Below are 12644 nucleotides of genomic sequence, written 5' to 3' on the forward strand. Positions count from 1 at the left end.
CTGTGAGGCATTCTTCAGGAAGAGAAGTTTTGTAAAACAGTAAGATATTACTATTTAAGGATGTATACGTGAAGGCTTCAGTAGGCTGAGTCCCTTTAACAATCAGAGAACCTTTGATTACAAGCACTGAACTTTCATAATCATGTGTTAAAAGCAGAGAGAGAAGTAAGATGGAACATTAATGCTAAATCGATACCACTTTCTCTTTGGATTTTGACAGTTGGTGATCTTCATTTTACATAAGAACTTTCACTGTTGGTGTTTGTCTCCATTTTATGGCCATTTAACTTACCTGAATGTTTCGTATGAAGGCTACTGTCACACGTTCTTCAAACTCATTAACAGGAGTATAGAGATTTAATATTTTTACAATCTGTTGGAAACAAAACAACAGGGTTTTAGATGGCCAGCAGTAGCTGAGCTTCTCAATGGCATGAAACGCTGCTACCCGCTTTCTTCATGTTGTCACTTTTGTAGAATTTTGCATCAGTCTCCATGTCGGAGACAGCTAAGGTGTGTAAATTGAGGAACTTCTTCACGTCACTAGAGAAGGTTGTGGACTAACCATCTTAACTTAGTGTAAATACTCAGAATCTCAAGAAAGCTGAACAGAACTGAACAAGAAAAACTTGTACGTAGAAAATAGGAGATGAGTGTCTACAACATGCGTCTTTGAACATCATTAAACCGCCTGTGCATGAATGACCTGAGTAATGGCGCAAGCATATTTCGATTTTCTTGTGCTCCCTTGTTCCCTTCCTGGTGCATGTTATGTCCTCAAATATCTGTCAAGTCCATCTTTTAGAACAGTACTTGTCAACTGGTGGGTCGCAATCTACAGGTGGGTTTGTGGTGGGGACACCTGCAAGGTTGCACCACATGGGGTGAGAAAAGCCCCATGGGCATTAGGATCCAGGAAGACTCTGGATAGACAACCTGCTCCCTCCTTCATGCTCCTGCTGCCACTCTGGCTGCACCCTTCCTGGTCTTAGCCTAATCTTGCTGCAGCTCCTCATCCACAGCCCTCAACCCCCTCCACCCACCCACCCAATCCACTCAGCTTCTGTGGAGGACAAGTGTTAATTCAAAAGGCTGCACAGATGGTGGTGCAGGGAGAATTATATCACCCAGCACCCCACACTACCCCTCACTTCCACCCTTTGTCAGATAAAAGGGGTGTAAAATTGAATATTGAAGATTAAGGACCTGCTCCACTGAAGTCTACAGGAGTTTTGCCATTGATTTAAATGGAAGCCTGATCAGACCCAATGAGCAACTGGTACATTGAAGAAGCAGTTATCAACCTTTTGTCACCTCAAAATCTACTCATGAATTCTTGCTCTGAGCACAATTTTTTAGGATAGAGTGGGCCCTAATAAGCTGCTTGTGGATGCTGGGTCACAAAGACAGAGCCACTGATTTATACTTTAAGCTTCTCAGGGTAGGACCCTGGCCTTCATGGTCTCCTGATGCCCCTAGCAAAAACAGTGGCACTGTGAAACCTTCTATATAATATGATTCTAGCATTGTCACTCTGAACGTGTGAGTCAGTGTGAAGCAATGCAAACAGTTAAAAGCATGGTTGAGAACTCTTTGTTCAGAATATTACCAGGCTAAATCATCACTGGGATTCAGTCTGTTACAGACTGATTTTTACGTTCTCAGTCATTTTGACTTAATTATTACACCCATGTGACAGCCAAGCACGCATCTATACCATGCCACGAGTCCTAGACCATTGTGATATCAGAGGTTACTCAGCTAATTGCCATCCTTATTCTATAGCTAGTTTGCATAGAAGTGGTTGTATGAGGGAGTCCGCACAGATGATGGATTATTTGGCCCAATTGCCACACCTGTATGACAGCACAACCTTTCAGCTACTAGGACTGAAAAACAATGACATTATCTGAAAGAGCTTTCAGTCCCTAAAAGAATATTCTGTATTGTAAAAGAATATTCCATGGTGTAGCATGCATCTTGACCTCTACATGCTGCAGTGAGAGAGACTGGCCTGTACGCTGAAGGGATGCTGTGGGAGATCTCACCTTTTCTCTCTTCCGTTTTGTAATGAGTGCCCCAGAGGCATAGATTTCTGCTTTACTCCTCTTTCTTTCCCTTCCCATTAAATACACTTCTTTGTGACGTTTGGTCCAAAAAAAACCTCAGAGCTTTTATTCTGGAGGCCTGGAGCACTCACTTGCAAATGGTTGGTTCATTATCTGCCAAAGGCAAAGCTGGAAGGCTGCCCACAGGCCAACAGTAAATCAATTTTGAGGCACCACTGCTACAGATTTGTAGAGGATTCTTGTTATTATGTGAGACATCCCCACTGGTCAGAATAGCAGGGTGGTTTTCTTACCGTTTTACAGAATACCTATTGCATTTAAAGGAAGTACCACTGACTGTTCAGCAGAACTGTTAGTTATGAGGACTGAACCACAAGTGTTTTCTCCCGTTGTAACTGCCTGGGTTGTGTATGTTCCTCAAGCAGGTGGGATGGGCCTAGCTAAAGCTGGAAGCAGAGGTGGCGGCATCACCATCCAGGGAAGTCACAGCTGGGCCCTAAAGCCACTACTAAAGGAGGAAGAGGAATTTGAAGTGGGGGCAGCTGACTAAGAGATGTGTGTGCATTACCCACAGCTCAGTCATCTGATCCTGATCCTACCCTGCACAGCAAATGTAGAGATTATCTGTCAGGAGAGTAAGAAAGCTTGGCAGCTAGTTTCTTGGCAGCAGTAGCAGCTGGGAGGGCAGGATGTGATCAGAAAATTACTCAAAAAGGGTATGTCCCACCCAGCATGTGACACTTGAGGAGTACCATGTTCTAAAGCAGTGGACCGGCACCAGTCCACGGACCACCACTTTGAGGAGCACTGTTCTAAAGCAATCCTTCCTGCTGTAATGCACAGGAAAGAACTCACACCTGTTTCACAGCAAACGTGTACTCCAGTCCCTTACCTGCTGCGTAGTGAGGGATGTACATAAGGAACAGATAGCCTCAGCATCTTCTGAAGTTTTCTTTTTGAGCTGAAGCAGTTGTGCTGCCTGGATCAGGGGCTCCACTGTCTGTGCTGCTCCACTCTGTTGCAAATTCTTCCCACGCAACCATTCCTCCAGCTGGCTTATGTTATACCTGGCCCCACACAAGTAAGATGTCAGTTGAAAGTTTCCTTTTGAGGGCTCATTTACTAGTTCAAGAAACATTGCATTGCTGGAGCGAGTGGAGTTTTTGATACAGATGTGTGATACATACTGATCAAGTGGTCTTGAAAACCAGTGCAAACTCCTGGACTCCACAAACACAGGAGAATATTCATAAAGTTACAGGCTAGACTGTATTTTGCAGGGTAGCGGTAGAAGGGCACAAGCAGCTAGATTTTCAAAGGTATTTAGGTGGCTGGTGTGATTTTGAAAAGTACCTAAAAGCAAGTTAGGCACCTAACTTCCATTGATCTCAGTGTGAGTTAGTTACTTAACCTGCTTAAGTGCTTTTGAAAATCCTACTAAATGCCTAAATACCTTTGAAACTCTGACCCGAGGTGCCTCCCCCCACTCCCGTGCCTTGGCACAGTCCTACTCTGTCTGATTTCAGCATGCAAGCGAAATATCATGAGGAGTTTGTTTTTAAATCATCATTAATGTTTATGACAAAAGGCAATTGGATAGGTCTGTGCCATGGCAGGTAAATTTTCATTGCTATTTTGTACGGTTGCACTAAATACCTTCTGGAACTCCCATAATCACAGCAAATTAATACCTATTAAGATAGATACAAGGCACCTGGGCCCTGATTCTGTAATCAGATCCATGTGGACAGAGCCTTGTGCCTGCATGGAGCCCATCTGAAGTCAACAGGGATATATGCACAGGCTCCCAGGTCTGTCTGCATGAACCTAATAGCCTCAGATATTACTATGGTGGGCACGTTAGAAATGTCTGTGATACTGCAGTACAGATAGGCACTGCAATGAGCATTTAAATCAGAAACACAAAGCGAACAATCTGTTGCAGTTATTAAGCAATTGGAATTCACTTTAAATTCTGCTCCTTCCTTCCTGCATTTATTCCTGGACTTTTGTGGTTTCTGATGCATCCTCTGTTTTATTTCACACAGCTTTCCTGGTCCCATAGAATTTCCTCCTTATTTCTGATAGAATATTTAGTCTGCTACCTTCCCCACTGTACAAAATTAACAAATTGCCTGTATATAAGCAGGTGCCTTCCCATCACTGTCTCAGCCAATGTCCTACCTGAGCTGCATACCAGTGCTCCACGAACAGACATCTTTTCTCAGCAGGAGGTTGTTCAGCGTTACTGCATTGATCATGTAGAAGAGCTGCTTGAAGACTTGCTGAATAATCTCCGGGTCCAGGCCCTGGTCACACAGGATGCTATGAAACGTATTCATTTGGCGAATGACTGCGTCTAAGCTGTAAGAGTTGTCACCATCTACCATGCTGGATGATCGGTTCCTGTAGCCCATTGGCTTCACGCCTGACAGACCCTGGATGCTCTCACTTTCCAACATTGCAGACACTGGGGGGAATATTTCAGAAAGGAATGGGGACAAGTTCTACATTTCCCTATAAATCACCAGGAGTGATTTGTTAGCTTACCTGTAATCTGTGGTTTATTTTATGTAGTTGCTAATGTGCTACATTCTACAAAACAAAGAAAATATTATGTCCTAACGGTAGAAGGAAACGACTGGGATCCAGGAATTGTTAGTTTCTAATCCCAGCTTTGCTACAGATTCTTTCTGTGGCTTGGGGAGAGTCACTAACCTTCCTGGCATCTGTAAATGGGGATAACTTTAAGTTACTGTATTTACCTTGGTGGTGTACTTCAGTTGGGAAGATTAATTAGTTAATAGCTATAAAGTAATTTGAAGGTAAAAAGTCCTATGTATTAATGTTAAGGAGAAGAACTCACTTAACATACTGTGAAAATTACAAATACCTCTGCACAGAGCTATCAAACTCTCCTTATAGTCCCAACCTGTAGCCTTAATCAAGTCTACATTTAAAGTGATTAAGTGGTTGAGAAAGAAGATTAAAAGAAATAAATCTGTATCCATTGGCTAAGTAATGATTAATGGAGGGATATGACAAGTCTCTCCAAGGAGCAAAAGGCTGCCTATGTGGAGATGGTATAGCACAGTACAAGCATGTATAGGTAAGAGGGGTATGGTAACAGTTTTAAAAGAATGTAGTGTAAACTAACAGTCTCCCAAGAGAAGTGGTGGAAACCTTATAGCTAGAGAATATATATTGTTGAAGGAAGCACTCCTTCGCTGGCAGGAAGATGGACAAAGTGATAAAGGTATTTTCTCTCTCATTATTCTAATGCACCCTTGTAATGCAGAATAGTGGTTTTGTTTGTTTGTTTGTTTTTGCAGACTTCCCTTCTCTCATGAGATTTTTGGTTGTACAGTTGCATGCAAACTTCATATCCATGTCAGTGCTTGGAATGGAGGACTGGGATTAGAAACAATGTCATAGCTCCACTTCTTGACACTACCAGCTCCCCCAAAGGAGGAGGAAGATAGACTATTCCATCACTGGGAAAAATCCCATTGACTTTCCCGTCACTTCAAGCACTGTCTCATACATGAACTTTATAAATAAAGCCACCAACCATAGTGGCCTTCTCCAGAGCACATTTCTTAAACTGTTATCTGTTTTATGCCACCACATGCTTTCGTTTGGATGGGGAGAAGTGTTGCTAACACAGAGCAAAGGTCTCATATACACCTTCACATAATATATATACCCCAAACATACCTATCATTGGTTGCAACATGCCTTCTGCTATCTTAAAGAGCTGCTGATAGATCTGAATGGAGAGGTCACTTAAAACCTGCCGGTACTCCGTGAGGTCAAAGTTCTTAAGACAGTGTTCATTCTGCTTAGCGGTATTTTGTGTCATAAAACCCTAAAACCAAAATAAAAAAAAGAGAGACCAAACCCCCTTGTTCTGTTATTCCGCCTAATAACAGTCCACTGACATCACTGCATAAAGGCCTGTAAAAGTAAATGAAAGTGTAATGTTTCTAGAATGCTACCTACTGTAGATTTTGGTCTTAACAGTTGAAGAAAAGATCAAGACTCATAAATCACCTATGATTATTCAACAGCTTATTCATAAGTTATTAGAATTTTTTAAAATGAAATATCATTAAGTAATCAGCTTAATTTTAATTTCAGCAAGGAGAAAGGAATTCCAATTAAAAGATGTTAGGATATAGATATTCAGGCCTGTCTGCAAAGGCCTGTACTTTAAGAATTTAGGCACTTCAGTGTTAGGATATAGATATTCAGGCCTGTCTGCAAAGGCCTGTACTTTAAGAATTTAGGTGTATTCTTATCACTTGGCTAGTTCCAGAGGTATAAAAGAAAGAATCAAAACCACTGTCTGGCTAAGGGTTAAGGGTTAAGACCACTGTCTGGCTAAGGAATGGGAACAGGGACACAGGTCTAAGGCTCTGTGGTGTCAGAGCTGGGAAGGAGGACACTAAGGAAGGAAACTGGAATCATGCTTGCTGGAAGTTCACCCCAATAAACATCGAATTGTTTGCACCTTTGGACTTCGGGTATTGTTGCTCTCTGTTCATGCGAGAAGGACCAGGGAAGTAAGTGGGTGAAGGAATAAGCCCCCTAACATCTTGTTCCCATTTCCCCCTTTAGCAAAACATGATTCCAATTTTCTTACCCCCATTCCCTGTTCCCATCTCCCACTTTAGCAAAACATGATTCCAATTTTCTTACCCCCATTCTCTGTTCCCATCACACACACCCACATGCCCACCCCCACCCACCCAGTCACTTCCTCATTGACTACAGATTATATAGTAAAACTTGAGTTCTGCTTAGCTATACCTTAACCAATCATTTTCCTGAAATTTAACTGACCAATCCTAACATATTGTAACATGATTATGTAACCAATTATATCCCACCACCTCAATTAGTTTACACCCAGCAAAATTAATTATACAGCAGACAGGAACAATCACAGAACCAGACAGAGATTATACGGACAAACAACAGCAAAGTGGGAACTATAATGACAAAACAATACAGAAGTGAGGATTTCACATCCCAGCTATTGATAAGTGAGTTCTTGCCAGACAGGTTTCAGAGTAACAGCCGTGTTAGTCTGTATTCGCAAAAAGAAAAGGAGTACTTGTGGCACCTTAGAGACTAACCAACTGCAGTTTCCACGATATGCATCTGATGAAGTGAGCTGTAGCTCATGAAAGCTTATGCTCTAATAAATTGGTTAGTCTCTAAGGTGCCACAAGTACTCCTTTTCTTCTTGCCAGACAGGATGCTATCAAACTAAGTTTCCTTTTACATTTTCTAGGCACTTCCCTTTCTCTGGAGGTGATAGGAATACAATCCTGTCCTGATAGTGCCTAACAGCCCAATAGCACCTTATTTCAATGTGACTAGTTTGGAATGTGAGGATGTGACCGTTCGCTTCCCAGCTTATGGCTGCCTCTGCTGCTTAGCCAAAGGCCTGAGCCTAAGCACAGGGCCACAAACTGTCACAGTAAGAGAAGGCCCTTACCCTGGCAGACAGTGGTTTTGATTCTTTCTTTTATACCTCTGGAACTAGCCAAGTGATAAGAATACACCTAAATTCTTAAAGTACAGGCCTTTGCAGACAGGCCTGAATATCTATATCCTAACAAAAGATAAAGCATGTTTCCCACTGAATTGACTGTTTCAGTTCCCTATTAAACACTAGGCTACCCATTTGCTATATCATGAGCGTATACTCATTCAGAGCCACCAGGAGCCACATATTTTAATCTTAAGGTTAAAACTTCTTTGTAAGAATGGAAATATTTGCATGATAATAAAATATTTTGACCTCTTGGTTAACTTATGAGTTATACGCTAAAAAACCTGATTTTTTGCAGGGGTCTCACAAATTTTTCAGCTCTGTTTTTAATAAACAGCATGAGAATTCCCCTTACCAATTGCATTGTTTCCCTGAATTTCCAGCTAAGGCTTTGATCCTACAATTGGATTCTGTAGCATGGAGCCTTGTACTACTGCAGCATCTGCATAGGCCTAGGAGATCATCCTAGCAGATATAATGGCAGCATGGCTGAAGTTTGAAATTAGCATGGTTTCTCTCCTTTTAATGCTCGTTTGTTACAGTACTCTTGCCAAGCTAAAAGAAAAGGAGTACTTGTGGCACCTTAGAGACTAACCAATTTATTTGAGCATGAGCTTTCGTGAGCTACAGCTCACTTCATCGGATGCATACCGTGGAAACTGCAGCAGACTTTATATACACACAGAGAATATGAACCAATACCTCCTCCCACCCCACTGTCCTGCTGGTAATAGCTTATCTAAAGTGATCATCAGGTTGGGCCATTTCCAGCACAAATCCAGGTTTTCTCACCCTCCACCCCCCCCCCCCCAAATTCACTCTCCTGCTGGTGATAGCCCATCCAAAGTGACAACTCTTTACACAATGTGCATGATAATCAAGTTGGGCCATTTCCTGCACAAATCCAGGTTCTCTCACCCCCTCACCACCCTCCCAAAAACCACACACACAAACTCACTATCCTGCTGGTAATAGCTCATCCAAAGTGACCACTCTCCTTACAATGTGCATGATAATCAAGGTGGGCCATTTCCAGCACAAATCCAGGTTCTCTCACACACCCCCCACCCCCATACACACACAAACTCACTCTCCTGCTGGTAATAGCTCATCCAAACTGACCACTCTCCAAGTTTAAATCCAAGTTAAACCAGAACATCGGGGGGGGGGGGGGGAGGGGTAGGGAAAAAAAAGGGGAAATAGGCTACCTTGCATAATGACTTAGCCACTCCCAGTCTCTATTTAAGCCTAAATTAATAGTATCCAATTTGCAAATGAATTCCAATTCAGCAGTTTCTCGCTGGAGTCTGGATTTGAAGTTTTTTTGTTTTAAGATAGCGACCTTCATGTCTGTGATTGCGTGACCAGAGAGATTGAAGTGTTCTCCGACTGGTTTATGAATGTTATAATTCTTGACATCTGATTTGTGTCCATTTGTGCTATTACCAGCAGGAGAGTGAGTTTGTGTGTGTATGGGGGTGGGGTGTGTGTGAGAAAACCTGGATTTGTGCTGGAAATGGCCCACCTTGATTATCATGCACATTGTGTAAAGAGTTGTCACTTTGGATGGGCTATCACCAGCAGGAGAGTGAATTTGTGTGGGGGGGTGGAGGGTGAGAAAACCTGGATTTGTGCTGGAAATGGCCCAACCTGATGATCACTTTAGATAAGCTATTACCAGCAGGACAGTGGGGTGGGAGGAGGTATTGGTTCATATTCTCTGTGTGTATATAAAGTCTGCTGCAGTTTCCACGGTATGCATCCGATGAAGTGAGCTGTAGCTCACGAAAGCTCATGCTCAAATAAATTGGTTAGTCTCCAAGGTGCCACAAGTCCTCCTTTTCTTTTTGCGAATACAGACTAACACGGCTGCTACTCTGAAACTTGCCAAGCTAGTGTTACAGTTTTGGGAGCAGGGATTCTTGTTAAATGCAGTACTGCTACAGAGACAGCAGAGGGCATACAGAAGAACAAACCACTGTTACTGACCAAGCCTTACTCATACAATTCCTTTCATACTGTATACAAATGATTGGCTATACAGTGTCCCCCCACATTAGAATCTACAGAATCCTGACAGATAATTTGATTCCAAGGAAACGTTGGGCCTATACCAATATTCTTGCCTGTATCCTTTGAAGCGTGATGGCTGGCTAGGTTTAACACAAATCGAGAGTGAATTAGAAGGAAACTACACAAGCATCTCTATATTCCAAATTTTGGTACCATAGTATATATGGCTGTACACACAGTAGTATAAACAGCCCAGTGGACAGGTACCATATAAAGATTTTTTATATTACTAGAACTGCGATAATCTGATTTGGCCACATATTATCAAAACTGATCGACACTAAACTGAATAGGTGTGAAAACTGTGAAACTGTATCAAGAAGACTGGTATAAGAGATTACCTCCTCTCTGAAGGAACTATGTTCTGATTCGTAGTTTTTGATCTCATGCACCTCAGAAGTTCAGAACTAATTGAGCACAACTTAAGAAAAAGCGATAACTTTTAGAAAAAAGATTTAAACCCATTTTTTCTGTTTAAAAATAATCGTAATGAAGGGCCCGATCCTGCAAACTGACTGCATTGAAATCAAAGGGAGGGCTTTCAGTATTGGACCCAAGAGAAAACTTTTTCAATCAAAGAACAGGAGCGGCATCCTAATTGTGAGTTTGACCTTTGAACATTGCTAGAACTAGAGGGGAAAGTTTTATACTAAGTTTTAAAACTAAGGGTCTGATATTCCTGCCACGTTTTACACCAGTATTCCTCTATGAACTTCACAGGGGACACTCCTGAGTGACACCAGAGTCAGTGAGCAGAGACTCGGGCCCTTGTAAGAGTCTCTCAAAGCTTTTTACCATTTCAGCATGATTACTGATAGTTCAACATCCTAGTTTGACCCCAGGTATGGGGTGCCTGGAGATGAGCACTTAAGTGGAATGAACAAGAGATTTCAAAACTGGGTGAATGTTTTTCTGAAGCTCTGTTCTTTACATAAATGTCTCACCGTATCCCCGCTGTACTGCTTTAGACAATGTAAGAGGCGACAGGTGTTAGCCAACCAAAATGATGTCATCTGAAAGTCATCATTGTGTTTCTGTGAAGAGCAAAATTAACACGTGAGATTCCTCTTTGGCATATGAAGCTGGTCTATTTCAACAAAGTGGTTGTCCGAAAAGCAGAACACCACATGCAATGAACGACATGCTATTTTCATTCCTGCATGAGAATTCTGTTCCCTTCTGTTACCATGGCTGCTACTAAATTCTGCTCTTAATTACAACAGTGTAACTCCGGAGTAATCCCCTTTGAATCTCTGAAGTTGCTCTGAATTTGCAACAGTGCAGCACAAAGCAGAACATGGCCCATATAGTCATATTAGCTAATCAAATTGCATGCTTCAAGGCATAAACAAATCACCTGGATTAGGAAGGATTCTTCACCAACACGTATGACACTTTTCATTTGCTTAGATGCATCATATTAGTTTGCTTTGCCATTCTCTGAAGCATGAGATATAGGCCACTGACAGAAACAGGACACTGGATTTGATGGTCTACTAACTATTGGAGACATCAAGAGATGTGGCACTGTGCATAAGTTTAACCAGTACCACTACGGAATTATATCGGACGTGCCCTAAGGCCTCACTCTGAGTGTGAGCCTTCTGTTTAACAAAGAGCTTCCTTAACTTACAAAGGAAGCTGAGAGGCACCACTGTGTGGCCTAGTGGATTGAACACGTGCACAGTCACCAGTAATTTTGAATTCCAATCCTACTTTGACAATCACTCACGCATTGGCATCAGGCAAGTCACAACCTTCCTGTGCCTCCGTTTTCCCATGTATAAAATGGATCTAAAATCACCTCCCTTACGAGGCAGGCGAAATAGCAATTAATGTTAGTACAGCAATTTGGAAATGAAGAGCACAACGGAAGTACTGAGTATAATTAATAATTCTATTTTGGTAGTTCTTTACTGTACTGCGGCTACACCCTGGAAGATTCTTTGGCTAAGAACTGAATGTTAATTAGGATGAGATGGCCCTGCTTGTGCTGGACCTTTAATGATTCATCCCACTGCAGAAATTTCATTCTTTGTCTTTGCTTGAAATGAAGCAGCGCCTAGCTGAAAGAGATTGGGATAAACGGTTATAAATCAGAGTCTATTTTGGTCTGGAGTGTGGTGGACATTAAAGCTATATGTGACCAGCACATTAGGTTATAACACAGGTACATAAAAGAGCCAGCCTCTCCTGTTCTCAGTTCAGGCGATTTAAGAAGCAAAAGCCAGAAGGGAAGTAAAACAATGAGTTAGCGGGTCAGGAAGCTAAAAAGAAGCTTAGTAGCAGAATTAGTTGTGTTCTATGGATGGTTCACTCACTGAGCGTCTCTCCTATCTGTAGAAAAGTAATCTGCATCTAACTCTTTGATGATTTTTAAAACCCACATGTACTGGGACAATTTTTTTTTATCTATATTTAGTTGATTTTTAAAGAAAATCCCAGAGTAAAACAAACAGCAAAAATCAATGATAATATCATCATGTCAATATTATACTCAGGGCATGAGTTTGTTGAATATTTGCATGATTCCCATCTGAATCTGAAAAAGAGAGACATCTTTAGGTACCTACTTCAACCTCAGAACTAGAGTGTTACATCACATGCAGCCTTAGAGCTCATTTTATTACAAAGACATCATACCTTTAATACTTTCTTAATGCCGTTAATGGTGGAGGTGAGTAAGGAGTGCACTTTCTGGTCATCATTGATGTAATCTGCATGCCTGATGCACATGTAGAGGATGTAAGCAGGAAGACATGGAACTGTGGCAGAAACTGTCTGTGGTTTGAGATCTAGAAGTGGAACAAAAAAAAAAAAGGGAGTCTTTTACAACCTAACTTTTGCAAAAAGAAAAGGAGTACTTGTGGCACCTTAGAGACTAACCAATTTATTTGAGCATAAGCTTTCGTGAGCTACAACTCACTTCATTGGATGCA

The 12644-nt window shown here is 41.7% G+C and overlaps 1 protein-coding gene across 6 annotated transcripts in view; it reads right to left on the bottom strand.

Moving 5' to 3' along the window:
• The window catches only part of MYO5B (myosin VB), a 372896-nt gene that overhangs the window by 8776 nt on the left and 351476 nt on the right, over window positions 1-12644 (bottom strand). For 5 of the 6 annotated variants that reach the window (XM_073343525.1, XM_073343528.1, XM_073343526.1 and 2 more), the window contains 6 exons: window positions 12349-12500; window positions 10650-10739; window positions 5787-5937; window positions 4254-4539; window positions 2962-3136; window positions 293-373 (listed from right to left, as the gene is read on the bottom strand). In XM_073343525.1, the coding sequence (XP_073199626.1) occupies window positions 293-373; window positions 2962-3136; window positions 4254-4539; window positions 5787-5937; window positions 10650-10739; window positions 12349-12500 (935 nt within the window). Of the gene's footprint in view, window positions 1-292; window positions 374-2961; window positions 3137-4253; window positions 4540-5786; window positions 6027-10649; window positions 10740-12348; window positions 12501-12644 lie in introns of those variants that run through there. The other variant, XM_073343527.1, reaches the window with a different exon arrangement.

Source organism: Lepidochelys kempii, chromosome 5 (genome assembly GCF_965140265.1).
Source record: "Lepidochelys kempii isolate rLepKem1 chromosome 5, rLepKem1.hap2, whole genome shotgun sequence".
Taxonomy (NCBI): Eukaryota; Metazoa; Chordata; order Testudines; family Cheloniidae; genus Lepidochelys; species Lepidochelys kempii.